This window comes from Ciconia boyciana, chromosome 13, assembly GCF_034638445.1.
Source record: "Ciconia boyciana chromosome 13, ASM3463844v1, whole genome shotgun sequence".
Classification (NCBI taxonomy): domain Eukaryota; kingdom Metazoa; phylum Chordata; class Aves; order Ciconiiformes; family Ciconiidae; genus Ciconia; species Ciconia boyciana.
The window spans coordinates 12,555,637-12,581,290 of NC_132946.1; the positions used below are offsets into that span (position 1 = coordinate 12,555,637).

The following is a 25,654-nucleotide window of genomic DNA, read 5'->3' on the forward strand; positions in this document are numbered from 1 at the left end:
ATCAGGCCCCATATTGCATTGAAGTCCCTGGACTCTAAACTTTAATACAGAGCTTGTCATTAAAAATTCATTGATTGCCAGCAGTAACATGCTTTCTAGGTTCTGAAGTTGCGCAGGTGTATGTTGTGCAAAGGTTTATGTTCTTTATGTTTTTGCTAAACATACAAATTTTATGTTTAGCAAAGAAAACTAGTAACACTATGGCATCTGTTGACAAATTATTATTTTAAATTGGTTATTGTGTCCAGAACTCCGTGTTGAATCACTAAAAGGTCAAAATGTCTGTGATCAAAGGGGACAAAATATCAAAGTACTTGAAAAACTTTTACTGTACGTCAAATCCATGACTTCTGTTTTTGCATTGCAATGCAGGTTTTTTTAAATGCTTTTGTATTCCAGCAGGTTGAAGCCAGATTTTACTTAAAAGTGCTACATGGCATTAGAACAGCTGTCCATAGTCATATGAGTCTTGTCCTCACACTAAAGCCAGAGTATAGCTGGTACAATAGGGGCTGCAGTAAACCCCCCAAATGATCAGCAATCATTTTAAACAGAGAATGTTCACAGAAAATGTTAATGCAGTAAAATTTTATGTACAGCTGACAACATGTGGAGAGCTTTTTATTCTACCTTGCTCTGTATTTACAGATGCAACTGGTGTTAAAAGCCATTGGAAATGCAGGACTGGCAGCAGCTTCACTAGCTCCTGTTTTGAGCTTGTGTGCTTCCCTGAAAAGTAATCCGATCGAAATTCGTCTAGCTGCTATCCAGGCCTTCAGGCGCATTCCATGTTCTGTCAGGGTAAGTGATTTATTGCCAGCAGGTGACTGATGGCTTCCTGGTGCTGTCCCAGAGTTCTGACTTTCTGGAATAGTTATGAAACATGCAAATGAATAAGGAACAAGTGTAAACGTGTCTTCCAGCAGAGCTCCTCTGCTGTTGCAGAGTTTGGTAGGACCGCCCTGCTGAATGTGTACCTAACTTTGCTATAGTTGAGGTAACACATCCAGTGACTGAGGTAATGCTTATGACTTCTTAAAACGTTACTTCAGTTGGGTGGCTTATGTCCGTGTGGGTTATGGCTGAAAACCCACAGTACTTAATTTTTCCTATAGTCTGTTCCACTGTATAATTCTGTGAAATGCTAAGTGTTAATGTGAGAAGCTTATTGTAATTGTCATAGTTAGAACATTTTGTTACTGATTTAATAGAAGAAAACACAAAACTTGTTTATCTCAAATAACTTGATACTAAAAAGAATGGCAAAGCCAGGAGTGCTAGCCTGGGCAAAGCTGGCAGTCCTGCTCCGGAAGAACAAGAAATTCCACATGGACTTGCACTTGAAGAAGCATTTTCTATGGCTTTTTAAAATTCAATCGCAGCATGGATTGGCATAATCTGCTGCGTCTGCAGTTATGAAGCTTGGTATTGCTCCTTACACCTGTTGAAAGTGTGAAGTCTGTATGTTGTCATACACCCCATCATTGTCTAGCAAATGAACTGCTAAGCTGACACCCTGTGGGTGGTCTGGGGGTGTTGAATGCTAGTAGAAATGTTACTAGTATCAGTCACCAATGTCTTAATTCCTGGAAGTTCACCAAACAACTCATATTTGTTGGTACCGGGGAAGTATTGAACAGAATAAATTTGTTACAGTCCTACCCTTTGATTGAGACCAGGACTAATGATCTTAATAGCCTGTTAACAAAAATGTAGCCATTGTTGTCTGTGTATTAGCTGCGGCATATGTGTGAAAAATAATAGAACAACTCTCCCCTGTGGTGGAATAAAACCATCATTCACAGTAGTGCTAGCAAGTGAGGCTCTGTGTTGCAGACAGTCCTGTATAAATTAATCAGTATAGTATTCAGGTCATACTGACAGTTTGTTCTGGAAATTTGTGGATAAGGTAGTATAGAGAATATGTACATACATTTGTATACATGTTGCATGAAGTGACTTTGTCAGGTATAAAGCAATGGCTATCTCTCAGAAAGAAAATCCCACCTGTAACTGAAAGTGCACACATGAGATGTTTTAGGGAAGTAAGTATCATAATTGTCTTTTTCTTTTTTTATCTTTTGGTTATCTTTCTCTCTTTTTCTCTTAGAATGCCATATTAATTCAGCTGTATCAAGCAACCAGCGAAGATGTGGAAATAAGGATTGCTGCTTATTACATAGCAATGAAATGTCCACATGAAGAGTTGTTTAAACAAGTACAAAAGACTTTGCTGAAAGAAACATCCAGTCAAGGTTAGCCAAGCAACTGGCTAACACATTCTTACACATTCCTAATACTGCAATGTAACATTTACTTTACAGGTGTAATGGTACCAACCTATATAAATTTTTATTTAATTGTAATACTTTGTAGGTTGTTTTAAAAGACTGTTGGTATGATGGCCACATTTTGTATTGGAATTGTGATACTGTTATTTTAGCAATAGTCAGTAAGGAGTGGCTTTTCATAGAATTAGTTCCCTCTACTGGCAACATTTCATTAGCTGAATGCTCTTGCAAAAGAGATGCATGGAACATCTTTGATGTTTAGTGCATTAGAAATACAAATTAATAACTGCAAATTACATTTTGTTAAGTTGAGAAACAAGTAAGTGGCAGAAAAAAATATTGCAAGCTGCAGGTATAAAGTAAGCTTTTTCTTAATTCCCTTTTTAATGCTCCTAAATTCTACATTTACTATTTGTTTACTTGATGTAACAGAAATACTTATTATAAGGACTTGCTACCATGGTCTTTCTTTGGTACTGTCCTCCTTTGCAGTTATTTTACATCAGTTTTGATATGGTTTTAATATTGATCACCACTTGTAGAGTCGATCAGCTCCGGTGCAGGCGTGTTCCGCAGTGAAGCGGGGGATCGCAGCGTACAGGGGGGTTTCCTGACCTGGGGAAACCCCAGGGGAGCGCAGAGACCCACCAGCAGCTGGCAGCTCTCACAAGAGCGGCTGACGAGGCGTGGGCAGGGACAGGAGTAACGACAGCCACCCTCCACCCCCACAAAAGGCTGCCCCAGGCAGCGCTGTGACCAGGGCGGGCAAACAGGGCATGGTGCATCAACCAGGGCATGGTGTGGCAGTTTGCATGGCAGCTCACGCAGGGAGGGTGCCTCTTCGAAGGAGGGGCATTCCACTGGCTCAGTGGGAGACTTGAAGTACACATAGCGCAGCAACTGGGCACCGTTCTGTGACCATCTGCACAGGTCAAGGGCACTCATCCTACCTGACCCTCAAGGCAGAATGGTGGGCACTCATCTGAGAGCTCCAGCTGGGAGGTCTGCACCATCTGGGTAAAGAACTGGCTGGATGGCCGGGCCCAAAGAGTGGTGGTGAATGGAGTTTACTCCAATTGGCGGCCGGTCACAAGTGGTGTCCCCCAGGGCTCTGTGTTGGGACCAGTCCTGTTTAATATCTTTATCAATGATCTGGATGAAGGGATCGAGTGCACCCTCAGTCAGTTTGCAGATGACACCAAGTTGTGCGGGAGTGTTGATCTGCTGGAGGGGAGGAAGGCTCTGCAGAGGGACCTGGACAGGCTGGATCGATGGGCTGGGGCCAGTTGTATGGGGTTCAACAAGGCTCAGTGCTGGGTCCTGCACTTGGGCCACAGCAACCCCATGCAATGCTACAGGCTTGGGGAAGAGTGGCTGGAAAGCTGCCCAGCAGAGAAGGACCTGGGGGTGTTGGTTGACAGCTGGCTGAATATGAGCCAGCAGTGTGCCCAGGTGGCCAAGAAAGCCAATGGCGTCCTGGCTTGTATCAGAGATAGTGTGGCCAGCAGGACTAGGGAAGTGATTGTCCCCCTGTACTCGGCACTGGTGAGGCCGCACCTCAAATACTGTGTTCAGTGTTGGGCCCTTCCCTGCAAGAGAGACATTGAGGTGCTGGAGCGTGTCCAGAGAAGGGCAACGAAGCTGGTGAAGGGTCTGGAGCACAAGTCTGATGAGGAGCGGCTGAGGGACCTGGGGTTGTTTAGCCTGGAGAAAAGGAGGCTGAGGCGAGACTTTATTGCTCTCTACAACTCCCTGAAAGGAGGTTGTAGAGAGGTGGGGGTTGGTCTCTTCTCCCAAGTAACAAGTGACAGGACGAGAGGAAATGGCCTCAAGTTGCACTGGGGAGGTTTAGACTGGATATTAGGAAATTTTACTTCACTGAAAGGGTGGTCAAGCATTGGAACAGGCTGCCCAGGGAAGTGGTTGAGTCCCCATCCCTGGAAGTATTTAAAAGATGTTTGGATGAGGTGCTTATGGACATGGTTTAGTGGTGGTCTTGGTAGTGTTAGGTTTACTGTTGGACTCGATGATGTTAAAGGTCTTTTCCAACCTATATGATTCTGTGGTTCTGTGATCTACCTCAGCGGTGGCTGATGCGTCCACCCAGACGGGGCTGCTGAAGGGAGAGGCTGCAGTGCAGACCTCAGACGGCAGGAAGTGCCTAGACCTTTCTCCTGGGGCAGGGACAGGCGGCAGACCTGCCTGCAAAAGGTGTGCCCAGGTAGAGGGCCTGCTGCAGCAGGTGGCTGAGCTGCAGGAGGCGGTGAGAAGGCTGCGTAACATCAGGGAGGCTGAGAAGGAGTTAGATAGCTGCAGTCTGCAATGGACCCGCAGACCATGGCCAAACAGCCAAAAACTCCCCCACCGGCACACACAGAAGGGAGGGGGGCCCGTAGTGCAGAAGAATGGACGGTTGCAATGGTAAGGACCAGCAGGAGGAAGAGACTTCCCCCAAAGCCTGAGATGCCCTTGCAGAGCCACTTCACTGCTCTGCAGACTGAAGAGGAAAGACCTGTCACACCAGGAGGGACGCTGAGTAAGGCAGCCCAGTCTGCTCCCTGTATAACAAGCAGTGCAGCTAAGAAAAGGCGATGGGTGATAGTAGTAGGCAACTCTCTTCTGAGAGGTACGGAGGCACCCATTTGCTGAGCTGACGCACTCTCTAGAGAGGTGTGCTGCTTACTGAGGGCTCGTATCAGGGATGCCACCAAGAGACTACCAAGCCTCGTACAGTCCACTGACTATTATCTGCTGCTGTTGTTTCACGTGGGCATCAGTGAAACAGCCAGGAGAAGTCTGAGGAGTATCAAGAAGGATTAGAGAGCCGTGGGAGCAGCAGTAAGGAACTCTGGAGCGCAGGTAGTTTTTTCATAAATCCTTCCGGTCAAAGGGAAGGGGCTTGAAAGGGCCAGTTGAATCTGGTGAATCAACAAATAGTTACAGGACTGGTGCCACAGCCAGGGGTTTGGCTACTTAGACCATGGGACTCACTTTGAGAAACCTGGTGTACTAGGGGCTGATGGGGTCCATCAGTCGGAGAAGGGGAAGAGCATCTTCAGGCTTGCCAAGCTGGTGAAGAGGGCTTTAAACTAAAGTTGCCAGGGGAGGGGAACCTCAATCCATCCCATTCCTACCAGTTTGATGCCAGTGCCAGCAATAGATGCCCAGAGCCTGGAGAAGGATCACAGGTCAGCAGGAGAGCACCTGAAGAGCAGTACAAAGGAGTTCCAGCCAGTAAGTCAGCTTCATTGGGGACCCAACTTAAATGCCTCTATGCAAACGCACGTAGCATGGGGAATAAACAAGAGGAGTTAAGAGACATGTGCACACCTGCAGGGCTGTGATCTTACTGTCATCGTGGAGACATGGTGGGATGGCTCCTATGGAGTGTTGTAATGGACGGATACAGGCTCTTTAGGAAGCACAGGCAGGGGAGATGAGGAGGGGGTGTCACCCTCTATGTCAATGACCAGCTGAAGTGTATGGAGCTCCACCTGGGGATGGATGAGGTGCTGACCAAGAGCTTATGGGTCAGGATTAAAGGGAGGGCAGGGACAGGTGACATTATAGTGGGGGTCTGCTACAGGCCACCTGACCAGGAAGACCGAGTAGATGAGGCCCTCTATAGACAGATAGGAGCAGCCTCATGTTCACAAGCCCTGGTCCTCATGGGCAACTTCAACCACCCTGATATCTGTTGGAGAGACAACACAGGAGGGCATAAGCAATCCAGGAGGTTCCTGGAATGCGTTGATGATAACTTCCTTCTCCAAGTGACAGAGGAGCCAAGGAGGAGAGGTGCTATGCTGGACCTTGTTCTCACCAACAAGGAGGGGCTGGTGGGGAATGTGAAGCTCAAGGGCAGCCTCAGCTGCAGTGACCATGAAATGGTGGAGTTCAAGATCCTTAGGGCACTGAGGAAGGTGCATAGCAAGCTTACTACCCTGGACTTTAGGAGAGCAGACTTTGGCCTCTTCAGGGGTCTGCTTAGTAGAGTACCATGGGATAAAGCCCTGGAGGGAAGAGGGGCCCAAGAAAGCTGGTTAATATTCAAGGATCACCTCCTTCAAGCTCAGGAGCGATGCATCCCAGCAAAGAGGAAGTCAGGCAAAAATGCCAGGAGGCCTGCATGGATGAACAAGGAGCTCCTGGGCAAACTCAAACACAAAAAGGAAGCCTACAGAGGGTGGAAGCAAGGACAGGTAGCCTGGGAAGAATACAAAGAAATTGTCTGAGCAGCCAGGGATCAGATTAGGAAAGCTAAAGCCCTGTTAGAATTAAATCTGGCCAGGGATGTTAAGGGCAACAAGAAAAGCTTCAATAGGTACATCGGTGATAAAAGGAAGACTAAGGAAAATGTGGGCCCTCTCCAGAAGGAAACAGGATACCTAGTTACCTGGGATATGGAGAAGGCTGAGGTACTTCATGACTTTTTCACCTCAGTCTTTGCTGGCAAGTGCTCAAGCCACACCACCCAAGTCACAGAAGGCAAAGGCAAGGACTGGGAGGATGAAGAACCGCCCACTGTAGGAGAAGATCAGGTTCGAGACCATCTAAGGAACCTGAAGGTGCACAAGTCCATGGGACCTGATGAGATGCATTCGTGGGTCCTGAGGGAACTGGCGGATGAAGTTGCTAAGCCACTATCCATCATATTTGCGAAGTTGTGGCAGTCCGGTGAAGTTCCCACTGACTGGAAAAAGGGAAACGTAACCCCCATTTTTAAAAAGGGCAAAAAGGAAGACCTGGGGAACTACAGGCCAGTCAGTCTCACCTCTGTGCCCGGCAAGATCATGGAGCAGATCCTCCTGGGAACTATGCTAAAGCACATGGAAAATAACGAGGTGACTGGTGACAGCCAACATGGCTTCACTAAGGGCAAATTGTGCCTGACAAATTTGGTGGCCTTCTACGACAGGGTTACAGTGTTGGTGGATAAGGGAAGAGCAACTGACGTCATCTGCCTGGACTTGTGCAAAACATTTGACACTGTCCTGCACGACATCCTTGTCTCTAAACTGGAGAGACATGGATTTGATGGATGGACCACTCGGTGGATAAGGAATTGGCTGGATGGTCGCACTCAAAGAGTTGTGGTCAACGGCTCGATGTCCAAGTGGAGACCAGTGACGAGTGGTGTTCCTCAGGGGTCGGTATTGGGACTGGCACTGTTTAACATCTGTGTTGGCAACATGGACAGCGGGGTTGAGCACACCCTCAGCAAGTTTGCTGACGACACCAAGCTGCGTGGTGTGGTCGACATGATGGAGGGAAGGGATGCCATCCAGAGGGACCTTGACAGGCTTGAGAGGTGGGCCCATGCAAACCTCATGAAGTTCAACAAGGCCAAGTGCAAGGTCCTGCACATGGCTCGGGGCAATCACAAGCACAAATACAGGCTGGGAAGAGAATGGATTGAGAGCAGCCCTGAGGAGAAGGACTTGGGGGTGTTGGTTGATGAGAAGCTCAACATGACCCGGCAATGCACGCTTGCAGCCCAGAAAGCCAACCGTATCCTGGGCTGCATCCAAAGAAGCATGACCAGCAGGTCGAGGGAGGTGATTTTCCCCCTCTACTCTGCTCTCATGAGACCCCACCTGGAGTACTGCATTCAGCTCTGGGGCCCTCAACATAAGAAGGACATGGACCTGTTGGAGTGAGTCCAGAGGAGGGCCATGAAGATGATCAGAGGGCTGGAGCACCTCTCCTACAAGGAAAGGCTGGGAGAGTTGGGGTTGTTCAGCCTGGAGAAGAGAAGGCTCCAGGGAGACCTTATTGCAGCCTTCCAGTACCTGAAGAGGGCCTGCAAGAAAGCTGGAGAAGGACTTTTTACAAGGGCACGTAGTGATAGGACAAGGGGTAATGGCTTTAAACTGAAAGAGGGTAGATTTAGATTAGATATAAGGAAGAAATTCTTCACTATGAAGGTGGTGAGGCACTGGAACAGGCTGCCCAGAGAAGCTGTGGATGCCCCATCCCTGGAAGTGTTCAAGGCCAGGTTGGATGGGGCTTTGAGCAACCTGGTCTAGTGGAAGGTGACCCTGCCCATGGCCGGGAGGTTGGAACTAGATGATCTTTAAGGTCCCTTCCAACCCAAACCATTCTGATTCTATGATTTTAAAGATAGCATTAGACAGAAACTAAGCAGATCTGAAGACTACAAAGAAAGGCCGGTTGATTTTCATGTAGATTATTTAAGATACCTAGGAACTTTAGGGCTTCCTGCAGTTAGCATCAAGGCTTAGTGGGAGGTGCTTCATCACTGTGCCAGAAGTGATGCTTCAGGTCAACTGAGAGTCCACTAAGGATCACAGTTTGAGAACTCTGGATCTAATGGCAAACAAATGGCATCAAGAATGGCATCCCTGTTTATAACATAGGGAAAAGGCGAAATGTGGGAACTGGGGCATGTTGTATAAGGAACGTTGTGAAAAGGACTTTGTGAGGACTTTGTGTGTTAATCATCTGTCCCATATATAGCTGGCCAACGGTGTAGCAGTCATTTGGGGAAAAGGTTAGCATAAGTATAACATCTTAATTACTGTTAGTTTGTTCTGGTTTATGCTTCCTGCTTCTGTGGTTCCGTGATCAATTATTGTCTGATCTGAGCCAGATTACTGACATGAGAGACTGAATTGAGAGCTGATGCTGAGTAGAAAATCTTCTATACTATGTTTAAAAATAGTCATTTTATGTAAGTAGCTTATCTGAAGGAGAAGCTGTTTGGGCTAGTATGAAATGAAACTGTAGGTTCTATAAGAGTACAGAGTCCTATCAGCTCTTTATTACCAAAGCACACAGATGTTTAAGCTGATCCCATATTTTGGATGAAGGAGGGATTTTTTCTAAATGGTTTCACCACATTCAACAAAGAATACCTCTAGACTAATCCTGTGCTTTTAATCTGTCAAGAAGGAGCAAACATGAAAGGGGTATCTATAAGGTTGTTTGCAGGCAGATGAAAGCAGGCTATGTCTGCACTGTGGTGTGTCTGAATCCTAGCCAGCTCTGAACTTGAAGCCGTGTATCCGTTTTATCAGGATGTTATGTCCAGACCAGTATAACCTGCAGCGATTATGAGCTCAGGCTCAGCATTGTGTTCACCTGATGATATGGCTTGTGGTTTGGAAGGGACTTGTTCCCCTCTGTTTAGAGTTCAAACAGAGAGAAATTGCATCAGCCTGAGAAATACTATCAAGGTGTACCCTCAGTGACTCTCCTCCCTGTGGCTCCTTGTGGAAAAAATAAATTTTCTGATTTATGAAGGACTTCTACAAGTCCATCCGAAAAGTTCTATGTGTTAAACAATTTAATGCAGTACTCATGGATTTTGTTTATTTCCTTTGTCTTTGGTTAATGTAACACCTAAATAATTTATACAATAGACTTTTGATTAACAAGTGCTTTTGAAGGCATAGAGCACATACTAGTTTTTAGTTGCCACATTCAGAAAAAGCAACATGAAAAAAAGAAGTTGTATTGTGAAAAACGCAGTTATATCAGTATTCAGTGTCTGCGCATTCAGTTAGCACTGGAGCCTAATATCTTTTATCTTCAGGAGAAAAAAAGCCTCTGTTTAAAAACCAGACTGCAAAACACGTGGAATATGTTTGCCCCCCACAACGCAGCGCATATGTGGCCAAACCATGAAATCAGCACAGTGTCATACAGAAATAGTAATTCTGAATCACAATTGTTTAACTGTATGTGGATTTTTTTTTTTTTTGGAAGTGCTTTTGGAAATATTGTACATTGCACAATGTAGAAAGAGTCTTCATATTTGAATGATTTGGTTGCTGTATGTAAAGAAACTTTATTGCCAATTTTCTCTTATAAGTCCACCTGTAATTCCATTATAAGCCTCAGGAGAGTTGGTGATCACTTGCCAATGTTCATGTAGGGTATCTGATTAATAGATCTCTGTGTATTTAAAGTTGCTTAATGCTTGCCTTTAAAAAGCTTTGTTTATTCCTGCTTACAGTTTTTAACTGTTATTTTAAGATTTTCATGTGCTTGCTGTCTATCCCAGACTTAAATTTTTTTTTTTTTTTTTAATGTTTCAGTACACTGGGTCAGTGATTTTCAAGAACAAAATGAGTGATGCTGCCAAAGTTAAAGTTTAAAACCATCTTTTAAATAATTGTTACATCTGTTCTTTGAAGAAGGAACAGAAACAGTCCAATATCATTTGAGCTGCACAGCCTGCCTCTAATGTTTGTATTAGAGTTGTATCTTTTTTTTTTGCAGCATTCCTTTGAATTTAGTACAGAATATCCTTTGCAAACAGTAAATAAGTAGGTTAACCTTACCTCCTTGCCTGCCTAGGTTAGCTGAGAGGCATAAATGAAACTAGGGAGTGAATGGCCCTCACATGCCATATTGGAAGGAATAAGACAGTATTTAAATAAGTTGACCGTGGTAAAGATAGGTGCATCAGACTGATTTGAATGGTGCTGAGAATGAATGAATTCTGTTGTCATCAGGGGAATGGTTTAGGATTAATTCTGGTATAAATAAATAAAAAGGTTCCCTGTATCAGTTTTAAAAATTGTTTCTAATTTTTGTCTAATTTCCAAATGCTTTTCTTTGTTTAATTTAAGTGGGCTCCTTTGTTTGGAGTCATCTCTCTCAGCTCCTGGAGACGGATGATCCATTGAAGGAGCACCTTCGAGATTCTATTCCTGATGAAATCCTTAGCAGAGATTTTGAGCGGGAGACATGGAAATACTCCTCATATTCTGATGTCACGTTCCACTCAGGTATGTGGAGTTTTAGAACTTAATGCTTTGTAGCATATGGAGTATTAAAATCCCACGTGGCTTTTCTGGTCCTTTACATGTTGCTCCAGACAATTTTGATTTTTATGAGTCAATAGTACCCAGATATGCATGTAGGCTTGATTCTGCTCTGACCTTAATTGGATTATATCAAATGTAATGCTAGCAAGCCCGGTACCATGCAGCTTTGCCTTTTGTGAGAACGGAGAATAAGAACCAATGAACTTTTTAGATTATTTTTGTGAACACCAAGTATTGATTCCTTCCTTAGTGAGCTTCCTTTGCAGCAACAGGGGATTGAGATGTACTTTTTTTCTTTTGATTCATGTGCCTTTCTTGGCATAAGAAAAGATTCAGACTAATTCCTTCCTGTTTTACTATCTGTTCATCATTTGTTTTTAGCAAAAAAGCTAGATAATATTTTTCAGAGTAACATTTTGATTTTTTGTCCATCTCTTCCAGTGCAATTTTGTACAATATATATTGTAAATGCTTTTCTTTTAGTGCTAATCAGGTAGTAGGCTTTCAGTAATGTCCATTAAAGTCTTTGCTATACTAAAAAGTTAAATAATTTCAGCTGTTGACTTAATGTTTTATTCACCATCTTCTTAATGAGCAGAGTTGCAGTTTCCCAAAGAACGATGAGACTTGCAAAGTGTATGAGAATAGCTGATCTCCAAATGACAGATGTCTGATATTTTCTGTTGCAGCTGGTGCAGGTGCAAATATGGAAGCATCAGTGGTCTTTTCTCCTGCATCTTTTCTACCACGGTCAGTCATGACAAATTTGACTGTTCACCTTATGGGGCAGGCTATAAATCTACTGGAGGCAAGTTTATGGATTTTTTTTTTTTATCCCCCTACTCAAGGAACGCTTGGTGTATTGAAGTAAAAAGAAATATTTTCTATTTTCCCATTACAGTTCCTTTAGCAAGGTATGCTTTTCACTGCTACAGCAAAGTTACCTCAGACTGATGACTCCTTTGTATAATGGAGTAGTTTAGTAGTATAATGTTTAGTCGTAATAAAACCACTTTCACTCTGATAGTACCATACGCTAGCCAAATGAGTTATATTCAGCTCTTGCTGTTGATTGAAATGAAAGATAAAAGTCAGTGCTTTCTGAGATCCTGTTTAGGATAGTAGGATTTCTTTGGCTGACTTACAGTGGAGAATAGGTTGGCTTGGGTACACCGTTCCTTTAATACAAGAGATAGTCGTGTATACCTAACTGAAGTCACTGTTTTAGTCCCATTGAGCATCCAGTGCTTGGGATATTTAAATGGCCTGCCTGCAACCTTATAATCTTTAATTGTGCCTCTGCTGTGCCTCCAAGAGAAAGCAATATTTGGCATATGGACTCCTTATTGCAGGTAAAAATGTGTATGTGAAAGAAAGAATTTAATGCAGCCTTCAGATCTCAAGTTTAAGCTTGCAAGGGAACAAAATATTTTTTTCAGTGTCATATACCCTGGATTTATGTGTGTTAGTAATACTATTTTAGTCAAACTTCCAAACAGAATCTTATTTCAGGAGCACTAAAAGGGTGCGTTATTGTTTTCCAACCAAAATACTGTTTGTAACGTGCTGAAATAGCAGTAGCTCAAACTGTCCCATCATGGTGTAAATGAAGCAGCACCTGAATAAAAAAGGATTTTTATTTTGTACTGAGCTTCACATAATCACCAAACTGGAGTTTTTACTAGAAAGATTTAGTACTGAAATATCCAGTATTGGATGCTGCATGGGGTAGGATACTAAACTTTGTAGACCACTGTGATCTTGTATGGTAAATCTTTCTTTGTACAAAAACCTAAAGGTTGCATCTGGATGTATTTTTTTAATTTCTGCCTATAGAACAGGACGTGGCTTATGCATCTCATTGTCAGGGTTTTCAATGCTGTATGCTTTCCCCTAGGTTGGTGTACAATTAGAGAATGCTGAAGCTCTCGTGCAGAAGATTTTTGGGCAGAAGTCTGCTCCTTTCAGTGACCGTTTTTTTGCAAACAGTAATGAAAGAAACCACAAGTCAGAAAACCCAGTGGAAACAACAGGAAAAGTCAAGCAGAGGAAGCTGACTTTGAAGCAATACAGCCCCACTGATCATCTTGTGACCAAGTCTGGCAAGCCCAAGTTGAGAAAAGATAACCAGAATTGTCCTGGGAGAAAGTACAGCAAGATGAGTGAGTTAGTCAAAAAGGTAACTGACTCTGTAGATCTTGGAAAAATTAATGACATTCCCCAGTTAAACTTAGGGCCCCATTCTAGCATTGGACAACTGCTCTGTATTACTGTGACTCCTTTGCATGAAGCATTTGTAACTTGTTCCACTCACTTGCAGAGAACTTAACAGCTGCATAAAATACAAAGCAACAAAGAGCCAGATCTTCAGTTTTTCAGATTGTTTTATTGTCTCAAAACAGTGACTCTCAGCCAGGGGAGTATTTTGCCTGTGTTTTGGGCTTCCTCTCATTATTTGAGCTCTGATCCTTCTTTATACCGAAGTCCTTTCCTCTATTGACTTCTGTGGCACTGAAAACAGCTGCTTGATGTTAAGTTCCTGAGTCATGCTGTTTGCAATCTGACTTCCCAGTTTGATGTCAGATGTTACAGTGGCCCTTTGTGAATTTACCCGTGTTTGGAGAGAGCTGTGTTCTATGTATATAACAGGAAAGCTTTGGGAATTGACTTTGATTGTTGATGTATTATCTGGAAAACCTGGGGGCCGTGATTTATTTAGTTTGTCTTAGACCATCTCTCTTCTTGGGACTCGTCTTAGAGTTTCTTCTTACAGTGTAAGCTCATGTTCATGTTGCGTTGCTGTTGTATTGATTCATAAGGAGGGAAGATGTAAAATTTTTACTTCTTAGCAGTTTATTTAGCAATCATGGCACCCATAATGTTGTATTAATTGAGATTGTATTTTTCAAAGCTTCATCTGTTTGTGGGTATATATTGCAATACTTCTCCTTTTGCCCAGTCATCTTAGGAGTAGACATTACCTGTGTTCATAGTGAAAGTCAGCTTGCATGATATGGAGCTGAAGTTTAGCTGGAAAGAACAGTTACTAATCCAGGATCCTAAGCGGTCTTGGAATATTTATAAAAGGGAGCCTAATGTCTGTTTACTAATAACATAACCTGCACTGAGGAATTGTTTACTATGAGTTTGAATGGAAATTAATATAAACATCATTCTCTTCCTGATTTATTTCTTTATCACGTGTCAGTTCACTGAGAGAACGGTGAGAAAGGAGGTGCTGAAATGTGAGCTAAGCATGAAAATCTTTGGAAATGAACTTAGCTTCTTGGATTGTGAAGATTTAAGAAAACAAATGAAACATTATTCTTTAAATATGGCTGAGTTGGCTGTCAAACTTCTGAAGGTAAAAGGCACCTTTTTTTCTATTTAAAAGTAAATGCCTTGAGAAACTACTTTCTGACAGATATGTAAAAGATACAAAATATTACTTCCTGTTTCTCTAAATTGAACTCTAAAAGACACCAGTGTGTATTGGGTTTAAAGAGCATTCAATACATTAGGCAAGGACTTGTTCTGTTGTTTGATGGTTCTTATCTCTTGCTTTTCTCATTCAAATCCATCCATGCTTCAGTGAAAACTAATTCTTTATTTAACTGGGGTAGGACTAGTGCCCAAAAACTCATGCCCTGGCTAGATGCAGGATTTGGGCTGCTTTCTACCTTACTTCCCAAATCAGCTCAGTTAAAAACACTTTCACAGCAGACAAATGCAGTGGATAGTTGTATCTGGAAAAATTCTTGAATGCTGACTTTATTATGCAAAATAAAATTCTGGTTTTTGTTTGTTTGGGTTTTTTCACCATAGGGGCAAGAAGTCCAGTTTAATAAAAGGCTGAGTTTGGCCACTGAAGAATTGCAGTTTCCAGTAATTTCAGGTTTTCCTGTTCAGCTGGCAGTTAATGCCTCAGCAGCAATCAACGTAAAAATCAAAGGGAATGCGGATTTCAAACAACAGTCAAATTTCTTTCTACATGGATATATTAAGCCAAGGTAATAACTGGTGCAAATGTGTTGCTTTCACATATTCCTGATGTCAAACAGCAATTCCTGATGTGAAAGTTTTGTGTGAATGTCCGTTGTAATCAATTAGGAGATTCCCAAAGAACTCAAGCAGTCATCAGCCTTATATTGCTGAATGGTTGCTACGCTATAAGGACAGCAGTGGTTTCCTATCCTGTTTGTCTGATTTTGAACTCTATTGCTGTACTTTTCCAGTTAAGTTTTAAGATTCCTCCTATCTCTAAATCAAATTCTTAAATGCTTGCATGCAGATCATCTTTTGAATGCTTTACCTGTTACAGGGAAGGCATCTTGGATTTTTCTTAGGATCAGACATGCAGTTACAGGTTATGGATCTACAAACCAATGGATGATTTAACCCTATGTTGCCTTACCTGGCTATTGTAGCTTTTTATAGATACTGAATACATTTACTAAACTTCACTAAGTGCTGTATAGATAGAGATAAACTTACACCATGATACTCAATGCTAATCGCTTTCCCTTTCCCGATATTTCATGCTGAAGTCTGGGTTCAAATCCCTTAGGAGATATAGTAGAACTATACTTTAATTTGTATTAGAAAGTGTACATATAATTTTGTCAGTTATTTCCTGAAACGCAATAGTCATCATGATTTTAATGTTAGAATATACTGTGTTACAGCATCAAACTCTATGTATTTATTGAAGAGGATGAGCAGCCTATGGTTTAAATTAAGTGCTTTAAAAAGAAGGTGCTTTTCATAGAAGAACATGTATCAAATCTTTCAACAGTGCGTTTGTCCAGCTTTCTGTCCAAATGGGAACTGTGGGGATTCTGGGGCAAGCTGGCCTGAACTGGTTAACAGGAATGAGGACATCTACTAGTCTTGATGGGGGAATCCAGGTAAAAAAAGGGCAAGAGCTCAAAGTTTTCTTGAACACTCCAGAAGAATCGATGGAGATAATTAATTTCAGGTAAGATTAAGCAAGGACATCTTCCTAAATAGTAACCGTGATAACTTGCTTGATCAGAACTTAACTGGCAGGCTCATTAATACAGCAGAAATATATTTTGTCAGAAAACAAACTCTTTCAGTCTGACTCATAGTCCAAATCTGCAATTCAGAAGAAAAGGAAGGGGAAATTATTCTGTGCATTTTACATTGTTTTACCATAAAAACATACATTCTTCCACTGAAGTGAAATACTCAAATCAAAGCCTTATGATAAAAGATGTAAATGAATTTTTCATACTCCCCTGTTTTTTCCTACTGTATGTCAGTGCTGTTTCTGGAACTTTAGTGTCCAAAGAATCTAGTTCAGGGTATTAAAGTGGTGGAGGAAAAGCTTCGCATTACTTCTACAGATGGTATTTAACAAAACCGGGTACAGAATGGTATTTAGCAAAACACTGGAGTAATTTGGAATATCGTACTAACAAGGTGTGCTCATACCCTTCTGGTGAGTTTTTACTTAGGTTCTTTAATGTTAGGTAAAGGTTACGTTGTAAAATACCACCTCAACAACTGTCAGATGTTAAGCAAATGAATTACTTGGGTTAATGCAAGCTAGGCTTTTTAGCTCTTTTTTTTCTGCTGGCTTTCTCGTTTCTTTGGAGTTTTAGATTTGATAGAAGTCCAAGTAGAAGGCACTGAGGTCATCAGTGTGATGACATATTGTAAATGACATGTCAACTACATGCCTCTTGGACATGACAACAGCTGAATGAAGTATTTACAGATTGGCGTTCCTTTGTGTTTCTCTTGATTTGGGACATTGTGGTACTATAGGATATGCAGTTCAGAAAAGAGCTAAAAGACTCTGGACTTTGCATTTAAACCATCCATTCCATTAGGACTCTGGGAAACTTACTGATGTAATTCTGTCAGCTAGGATGGATGACAGACCAGAGTGAAAGCCAAAATAATTACAAACCTGTATTGTGCATTATTTGAACAAAAGACTGACTGTAGAGTCTATTAGATATTGCATTAACTCTCTTGTTCTCATTAAGTGCAGAGACCATGATTCTTGTACAAGCAGTTTAGTGAAGTTCTGAAGTTCTGGAAGAACTTCAAGACTGGAACAAAACTGATGTCCATACATAGCCTAAGGGAAAAAAAAAAGTCTAGAAGCCAGGACGTGAGTGGAGTTGTAGTAAGCTAAATTGCTCAGAACAGAGAAATCTAATACTGGCTGTGAAGAACTGCAAAAGAATCTCAAGATAGTGACAGATTAAACATGGAAACTGTGGATAAAAATCAGTGCTAATTAGCAGAAATGTAGACTGACCTTAGCAGAACTTAATCTTTCTTGTTTTTCCCATCCAGGAGAAGATGGCATATAACTGAGAATTTTGTTTAAATATTGCTGTAACTTTAGCATAATTGTATTTAAGTGACTGTTTGAAATTCTTGGTTGTAGCTCCAAACTCTACTTCATAACGGTGGATGAGACAGAAAATACAGATGTTTTCCAAGACCACACAGAAACCAGATCTTGCACTAGGGAGGAAGGTGAGTCTAGCTATCATGTTTGTATTAGAAAGCTTGTTAATTCTGAAATGTCCAGAACAGATCATTTTGTTCAGTAGAATTTCTTTTTTACATATTAGTTCTAAAAGGTCTTCAGTGCAATGTTCATTTGCATGTTTTCTTTGTTGTTCTAACTGAATGTTCGACTGTTATCTTCCACCAGTGTCTGAGATTATTGGCTGGCAGCTGTGTTCTGAAATGTCATATCCTGACCCAGCCAGTGGTTTGGTTTTCCCCCTTACTGGACCTTTGAGAGTGGCTGTCACGTTAACTAAGCAAGACAGAGGCTTGCAGCAGTACATTGTGGAAGCTGCATATAACTATATTCCTCAGGTACTATTATGGCATGCTTTACTTTGGCTTTAGTTTTAGTTTATTATGCTGATGAAAGAATGGTATATCTCAGTACTGTATATTCAACTTAACTGGCTTTCAAGGCCTACATAATTATTATTTCCATTCCCATTATAGTGGAAAAATATGTTGAAAACAAATTACTGATGCTGATAGTAGGTACATACTATTTCCATATACAAAACACCACGCATGAATATTAAGTCATTTGGTTAGATAAGACTGGTAGAGCTGGAAATAGAGACCAGGATTTTTGACTTGGTGCCCAGTACTAAACAACCTGGCCTCACTTTGATGACTTGTTTCTCTTTGTGACAAAAAAACCTCGAAACCCAAATCGTTAATTTACATTAAACACCTTGTTTAAAAGCAGAAGTTAGGCTCCAGTGAATCCACCCCAGAAAGCTGTCAGTTGTTTTAATATGTTCATTTGGGCAAGCCCGGGGAAGGAATGGTTTTCAGCTTCTGCAGGGGACAGTAAGGATTTATGGCTTTTTCTAAAATTATAGTATAGGTGTTTAACATGGGCAGTGGCTGGAGTATTATCTTCTGTCACAGCCCAAGTATGCTGCTGGGCTTGAGCTAATTCTTTTTACTGGGAGACAGTTTGGGCTTTGGCTGTATTCAAACACTGCTCAGTATCTCTAAGACAGTGAGATAAAAGCAATAAGCAGAGTAACTTTCCTGTCGTGATTTTGTTTTTCTGACTTTCTCTAATACAAGCAGGAAAGGGAACAGGCATTTCCTTCTGCCAGAGAGTCTGACGTCTGTAGGCAGGGGGAAGGCCGAAACTGTCAACTAAGGCACCCACTGCAGGGTCATGGCACTGTGTACCGTATCCCGCTGCTGACACCAGAGTGTAAGGGCTTAAGGCAGCCCTGCCAAATTCTAGTCACTTAGGCCTGAGCTATAGAGCTTAAATTTATAACTGGAAGTGTGGTCTGATTTTCCATAAGTTTTGGCAGGATTCAGCATCATTTCAAGAGAAGGTCAGTATGCTGTGAAATTCAAGATATTCAGACAGCGTTTCCCAAGACAAGCACTGGACAGGGAATGGAAAATACACCCTGGGAAAAATAGAAATTTCTTGCTGAAAATCTTGACAAGCAGATAGGTGAAAAATTATTATAGTGGTGAAGGTGGCTATGATCATGTGATGTAACTCAGTGTGATAGATTGTTTTCTAAATGCTGTGCCAATTGCAAATGTGGTTATCCTTTCTTTCTTCCAGGAGAATTCATGGATCCCAAATGAAGCTGTCCTTCACTTCTTCATTGGGACGCCAAAGTCAGACTTGAAAAGAGATGTTGGTGTTGACCTAAATTTTAGTGTCCCACAGAAGAAATTCAGAATCCGATTTATACAACCAAAGAAAAAGATTGAGATTGACGGTAGGTTTTTCAACTAAGAACCAGATCATCAGTTAATGTCAGTTAGGAGAACTTCATTAGAATTAACAGAGAAATATCAATACATTTCAGTCAATAATCTAATGCTAAAACTACATTATTGTGTGATAGCCATTCAGTTTACTGCTTTAGGTAACACCTGTTCCCAGTGGTCTTTCCATCCTGGTTAAGACTATTTTGCACAGTCAGAGGTTCAGTACCTGGTTCACAAACTCACGTTAAAGAGGAAACCTGTTACCAGTGTATATGAAGTTAAGGCTGAGGAACACAGTGGTTTGTTCTGTAATCTTTTACATATGCCGAACTGGCCTTACTGTTCCTGAATTTTAGTTTGCTGTACTCTGTTAGTTATGATACAAAATTACTTGTTGCCAAATCAGTTAAGTACTGACTATGATATTGCAGTGCATTATAATAAAAAGTAACATTTCAATCACAGTGTAACATAGAAAACAAAATCAACAAACACATTGATGAAATATAAACTGATAAATATATGGTATAATATAGACAACATATTTCATCTTCTTTGACATGCTGTTCACATGATGTTTTGTTTTGTTTTGTTGTGATGTATTCTACCATATCACATATTTAGAGTTTGTCCCTCCAGATTTTTTTTTTTTTTTTTTTTTGATCCTGGTTATTTTCAAATGGATTGCATGGAAGATTTACGTACACTGTGCAAAGCTTTGGGGGCACAGTGTTCTGAGCTCATGAAATGTCTCCACAGCACAACACAGCTTACAAATTTTAGCACAGGCCTAAAGGAAGTGTATCACTTCCAGAACTAAGCTGGTTTGTTGGAGACAGCTTCATTGCCTCTTCTCTATTAGTATTCTCAGAATGACCTTTCAAAATGAGATGTGTATTCTGAGGACACTTCAATGCCTTTGCAAACTCTGTTCCTAACTTTTTTCCTTTGCTCTGATATTTATTACATTTTTACTCTGTAAATATATTGTTCACAACAATGGCAACTATTATTTTGGGTACAGTTTTATGAAGTGTCACTGAACAGTATATGTCTAGAAAAAGTAAACAGTTTTATTTTTCTCCAAGGGAGAATTGAGTTTTCTAAAAATTCACGAATTGGACACCTGGAGCTGATAGTAGATGACCAAGATGTATATTACATTAAGGTATGTTTTCAGGTCATGAGCTCTCATACTAAGATGAATACTTAAATAAAAGCACAGAAAAGAAAGGCAATGAAAAACACACATATTGCAAAATAGTTTTGTGCGCAATCCGTCAGAGAAATTACCAGTTCTCTTTATACATATTTTTGAGCCAGACTCAGTGCTAAATTGCTGTGTTTTAAAAGCTTTTAAGGCATGGCTTCTGCAAGTAATCTAAAGCAATTTTTTCACATTCAGACGTACTCAAAACCTTTGGGTTGCTTCCAGTGTTAAGTCAGTAGAGAAGGTCACATTGACTCCTGTGGACTTTGGCTCATTATGTGCATATGTAGTCACACTTTTTTTCAGACCTGTATTCTGAGCATGCGTAAAGACTTTGAGTAAGCCCAGGCTAATTTCTTCACTTCTGTGGACTCTATAGATGTAAGAATCTCTAAGATACTGTTCTTTATATCACAGAATTTGTTTTTTAAAGCACTGGGAATAAGCAAGAGAATGCCAATGTTTGAACTCTGAAATGAAAAAGCAAACAAAAATGCAGGTGGGAGTTTATCACTGCAACTCTACTTACATTTTTGTTTATATTCCAGGACTTGAACAATTTTTTCATTATGCAATTGATACCCATAGCAGGATGCCATGTCTTATGTGGGCCTCCAAAGCCAGTCAGTTTCAAACACTACAGTGAGCACATTAATTAACAGATTTTTTTTTTTTTCTAGAGTAATATTTCAGCAAAGACTTTTCAGATGTTTCTCATGAACCCAAACACTAATTAGTGTTGCAGATTGTTGCATTTGTATTTAGTCCAACCTAAACCTAGTTACCTACTGTGAAACTGCCAGTATTTTCAGTAAGACCGTATTGTTTTTTGGCCCAGTATTGTAACATTCTTAGTGATTTCAGTCACTACTGAAGCCAGCAGGAGGTGAAGGAAATAGCATCTCACACCACTGTGATTTTTGTGTAACTGGAAAAACAAATCTATCCTTCCTCCCCATTATTTAGTAACAGCAAGTTTTATGATTTGGGGGGATAGAAGGGGGTTGTTGGGTGTGTAGAAAAAAATCTCTTTTCGTCCTCCTCTCATCTCATTTCTGAAATGCCCAAGTCTATACTATTGCTTTCTCAAAACTTCATCAGTCTGTACTGTTGAGTGGCTTGGGTTTTGTTTTTGGCTTTTCTTTTGTTTTTTTATTCTAGGGAATGACAGATTTGCAGATGCTGAGTGGAGAGCAGACATACATGACCCAACTGGAGGTAAAGCTGATAAAGCAAAGCAGTCCTATCATTCTGTCAGGAAACATCACTAAACAACTTGGCAAGAAGATAGCTTTTTCAGTATCCCTGAATAATTTATTGAAGGATGCTGCATTTCTTTCAGGTTAGAGGACAATAAGTATTTGCCATATAAATGTAAGTTCTGGAGCCCTTATATATTAGGGTTGCCTGGTTTTGGACATGTATTTCTAAAGTTCGTTTCCAATCAGTAAGACTGCTTTAAAAAATTATTATTATTGATAAATTAGTACTGATATGTATTTCAGAATAATAGCAATTATAACATAAATTGGTTTTTAAGTCTGTTTTTAATTGCTGTTGAAGAGGGTGGAAGAAATAAGATGTAAGGAATCACTTAACAAAAAACCGCCAAAACAATAAGAGCTCTTAGAAAATTTTCTGGTTTTCACTTTTGTTAGTACAAAACAGTGCAGAGACACATATATGTAGCTAAATGTCTCTTAAAACCTGTTGTTCTAAAAATCTTGAAATCTTTTTGTTTCTCACAAATACACTAAGAGGAAAACAGAAGAGAAAGTATCAGAGAGGGCTTTACTATTTGTATAACATCAATTTGTTAAAAGGTAAATTAATACAGTGGAATAAACCAGTAACTTAAGTCTAAGGCTCTCGTTTTTTCCTTAGTATTTCTTACTGTAGTCTCCATGTGGCAAAGACATTGAAATGTCATAGGATTACGCAATATTTTCAAATAAAACTAACTTTTAAGGAATGCACAATGCCAGTTTGGTTTTTGGGAGACCATCTTTTGGTGAAATCTTCATCCTTAGCTTTCACATGGATTGCCAGTGACTGCATCTAAAAACGGTTCTGGTCTGATTTCAAACTCTTATCCCCTGAGAACTAGGCTGCACCAGTTCTGTTGCAAAGCCACAACCTTGCTCCAACTTAATGTAGAAGTAAATATCCACATGTTCACATGTTAGGTCTTAGTTCATTGAAAGATCAGTCTGTTAGAATTTATTTCCTTTTAGAAGCAGCTTTGGCTAGGTTCATTTCACTAACTTTCAAGCAGTATCTGAGAAATATGGTCTACGGGCTGTATATGTAGTTGGAGAAAGAGACTGAACATCTAGCTCTGTCTTTTTTTTTTTTTTTGCCATAAAAGGAGTACATCGTTGAGTTCCTCAGTTAGATGAGACTGAATGCATTTGTATTTTTCCCACTGTAGTATTCCTTTTACTTGCTAAAGTAACTTCATGTTCTACCACTGCATAATCACTTCTACTCTTTTTGTAGCATTTCTGGAGAAAAAGATTGATGATAAGCTGAGACAATACTCATTGGAAGGGGAGACTTACCTTCCAGGTGTTCTTGGAGTTCACATCATCGGTCTTCTCCAGCAGCGTGAAGGCTTGTGGTCTCATGGTTTGAAGATAAAATACGGGCTCTTAGGTACAGTGAAAAAGAGGGAAAGTAAAAGCATTCTGTTTGTCTCATTTTTCTGCAAGTTATTTGCCTGTATCACTAGGACACTCTCTTAACAAGAAAAATTTCAGTTGGTTTTTAAACTGTGATCTGAGACCTAGGAAGAGTTTCTCTTTTCACTGGGATAAACTTTACTCTTTGAGTCTGCATATAAAGAACAATTCATTTTTTTAATGTGCTTTTCACAAGCATGTCCAACATTTGATTAAAAATTACTTTTTCAATGGGAATTGCTCCTAATTAATTTGTGTTCTCAGGTGCTTATACAAAATGAATGGTTGCATGCATACACTTAAAAATGTGAGCGACTGTTTCTAGGAAACAGTTGGCTGTGTTCTCCTGGCTGCAATGTATGAACTGTGCATTAATTTTATTGGACAAAGCAGGTGAACATCAGTACAATTATATCAAGGTTGAATACTTGTAGTAGCTAGTCATGATAAGCATTATAGGGTGACTGTATATATATATAGTATGTTGCACATTCAGAGAGAGTATGTAGCAATATGAGTGGTAAGGTTTTCTTAAACCTACACAGGTATGACCTCATAATTTTGCTAAAAATGGCATGCTGATCAGAATATTTTATACATACAAACAGAAACATACCAGAACACTTATAACAGTATTAGATTATGTCTAGCTATAGGTAGGTAATTATGAAGTCATAACTGAGAGCTTAAGTCATATTTTGATATAAACCCAGTTTGGCAACTGTTCCACCTGAAGTGGTCAGCAAGTGATTCCTTGTTGAAGTACTGGATTTTAAGGAAAAAAAAAAAAAAGGAAAAAAGTAATCCCACTCATTGGTTGAAATTTCAGATTCATTATTTTAAGCTTTTTCTCAGTTACCACAAGGGCTAGTAGTTCATTATTGTTTTTTGTTTAAGATGTAATATCATGTAATGTCATGATGCTGGGAGCTGAGTGGTAACAGCAAATAATCAAATATTGTGAGACCCCAAGAAAGCTGCAAAGGTTGATCATGATTAGTTTGTAGTGCTTTTACTTCACCCAGGTAAAATTCCATTTAAGTAATAAACTTAATGCTTGCTTTTATTTATTTATTGGTTGATTGCTTCTGAAGAAAAAGAGAGTGGAAGAACATGGAAATATGGTAAACATCTAAGGAGAGCCTTTGCTTTTCTGAAACAAAATTGGCCTAAATCATTGGATCATTTTCATTCCATTCTTAGTACAAACCAGCTGTTTCCAATTGTCTGAACTTAGAAACATCTTAAATTTTAATAGAGTATAAAGTAAACAAAGGTCCAAACTCTTACATGTAAAGCCTGTAACATGGCTGTTCCTAGGATTTTCATTTGTAGTATAGCTTGTGGAAACAAATCCAAATTTGCAATGCCTAACGCCTTCTTTCCAAAGTTTTACAAATTGTTTTGCATATACAACATGTCTGTAGTCAGAAGTACAAAGCTATTGATTGCTGTTAGGTTGGACATATGTGTAGCAGGAGAATAAGTTCAGGTGTCAGAAGCAGTGTTTTGACAACAACATTGTAGTCTGTAAAATGTGTCTAGATTTTGAGCAGAGAGTGAAGATAATTCTTGAGCTGAACTTCATGGTAATGCAGTTATACCAGTATTGGTACCAATCTTCACAAACTTTGGTCAGTACCTTTAGACTGCAGAACATACTGCCAGAGCTTTTACGTGAATTAAGTATCTACTTGTCTTTGACTTTTTACTGTGGTACCGTTTCCATTTTCATAGATGTGAATCACTTATCTAGCAAATACAAACTCACTGTTCTTAAATGCATGTTCACTAAATGTGTGCTTTCCTTTAGTTGGAAAGATTTATCCTCCGATAAATCAACAAGTTTATATCTGTAAAAATAAACAAATCTCACTTTAATGTTTTTGAAAAACAGAAACCTTGAAGCCGGCACTAGATTTATACCATTAACATTTTGAAAGTTTACTTCTGATTTATTTGAATAGGTAACTTTGTGATTTAACTTGAACAGGAGAGGCAAAAAATCTTCACCATGAATGCAGTATGCGGCAAAAGATTGAAGTGGAGACAGGTGCACATGGCACATACAAACTTGGTATTGGGCATGAATTTCACTGTATGCAGACTCCGACCTATAATCACAAGGTAGAGATACTGACCAAAGCACTTGTGTACTTATGTCCTGAGTACCCTTGTGTCACTCACGTACTGAGGGGCTTAAACAGAGCAATACCTAAGATGGCATTTTTGGATCAGACTACTTCTTCTCATCTTGTTTCTCTTTGCCTTCTGTGTAGACAAAGATACCTAATCAGGTTGCTAATTTGTGCAGTCCATTACAGCTGTAAGTGATGGAACTCTCCAGTGGTGTCATTTTTAATGTATTAATTCACAGAACTTCTGCAGAATGTTTGTTGT

The 25,654-nt window shown here is 40.3% G+C and overlaps 1 protein-coding gene across 1 annotated transcript in view; it reads left to right on the forward strand.

Moving 5' to 3' along the window:
• LOC140659139 (uncharacterized) overlaps positions 1-25,654 on the forward strand; it is a 104,420-nt gene that overhangs the window by 21,648 nt on the left and 57,118 nt on the right. Inside the window, exons 11-25 of the mRNA XM_072878403.1 lie at positions 649-801; positions 2,111-2,255; positions 10,892-11,050; positions 11,779-11,897; positions 12,987-13,268; positions 14,298-14,453; positions 14,915-15,099; positions 15,885-16,067; positions 17,517-17,608; positions 17,790-17,959; positions 19,212-19,371; positions 20,452-20,531; positions 21,735-21,915; positions 23,073-23,228; positions 25,248-25,381. Coding sequence (XP_072734504.1) covers positions 649-801; positions 2,111-2,255; positions 10,892-11,050; positions 11,779-11,897; positions 12,987-13,268; positions 14,298-14,453; positions 14,915-15,099; positions 15,885-16,067; positions 17,517-17,608; positions 17,790-17,959; positions 19,212-19,371; positions 20,452-20,531; positions 21,735-21,915; positions 23,073-23,228; positions 25,248-25,381 — 2,355 coding nt within the window. The remainder of the gene's footprint in view (positions 1-648; positions 802-2,110; positions 2,256-10,891; positions 11,051-11,778; positions 11,898-12,986; positions 13,269-14,297; positions 14,454-14,914; positions 15,100-15,884; positions 16,068-17,516; positions 17,609-17,789; positions 17,960-19,211; positions 19,372-20,451; positions 20,532-21,734; positions 21,916-23,072; positions 23,229-25,247; positions 25,382-25,654) is intronic.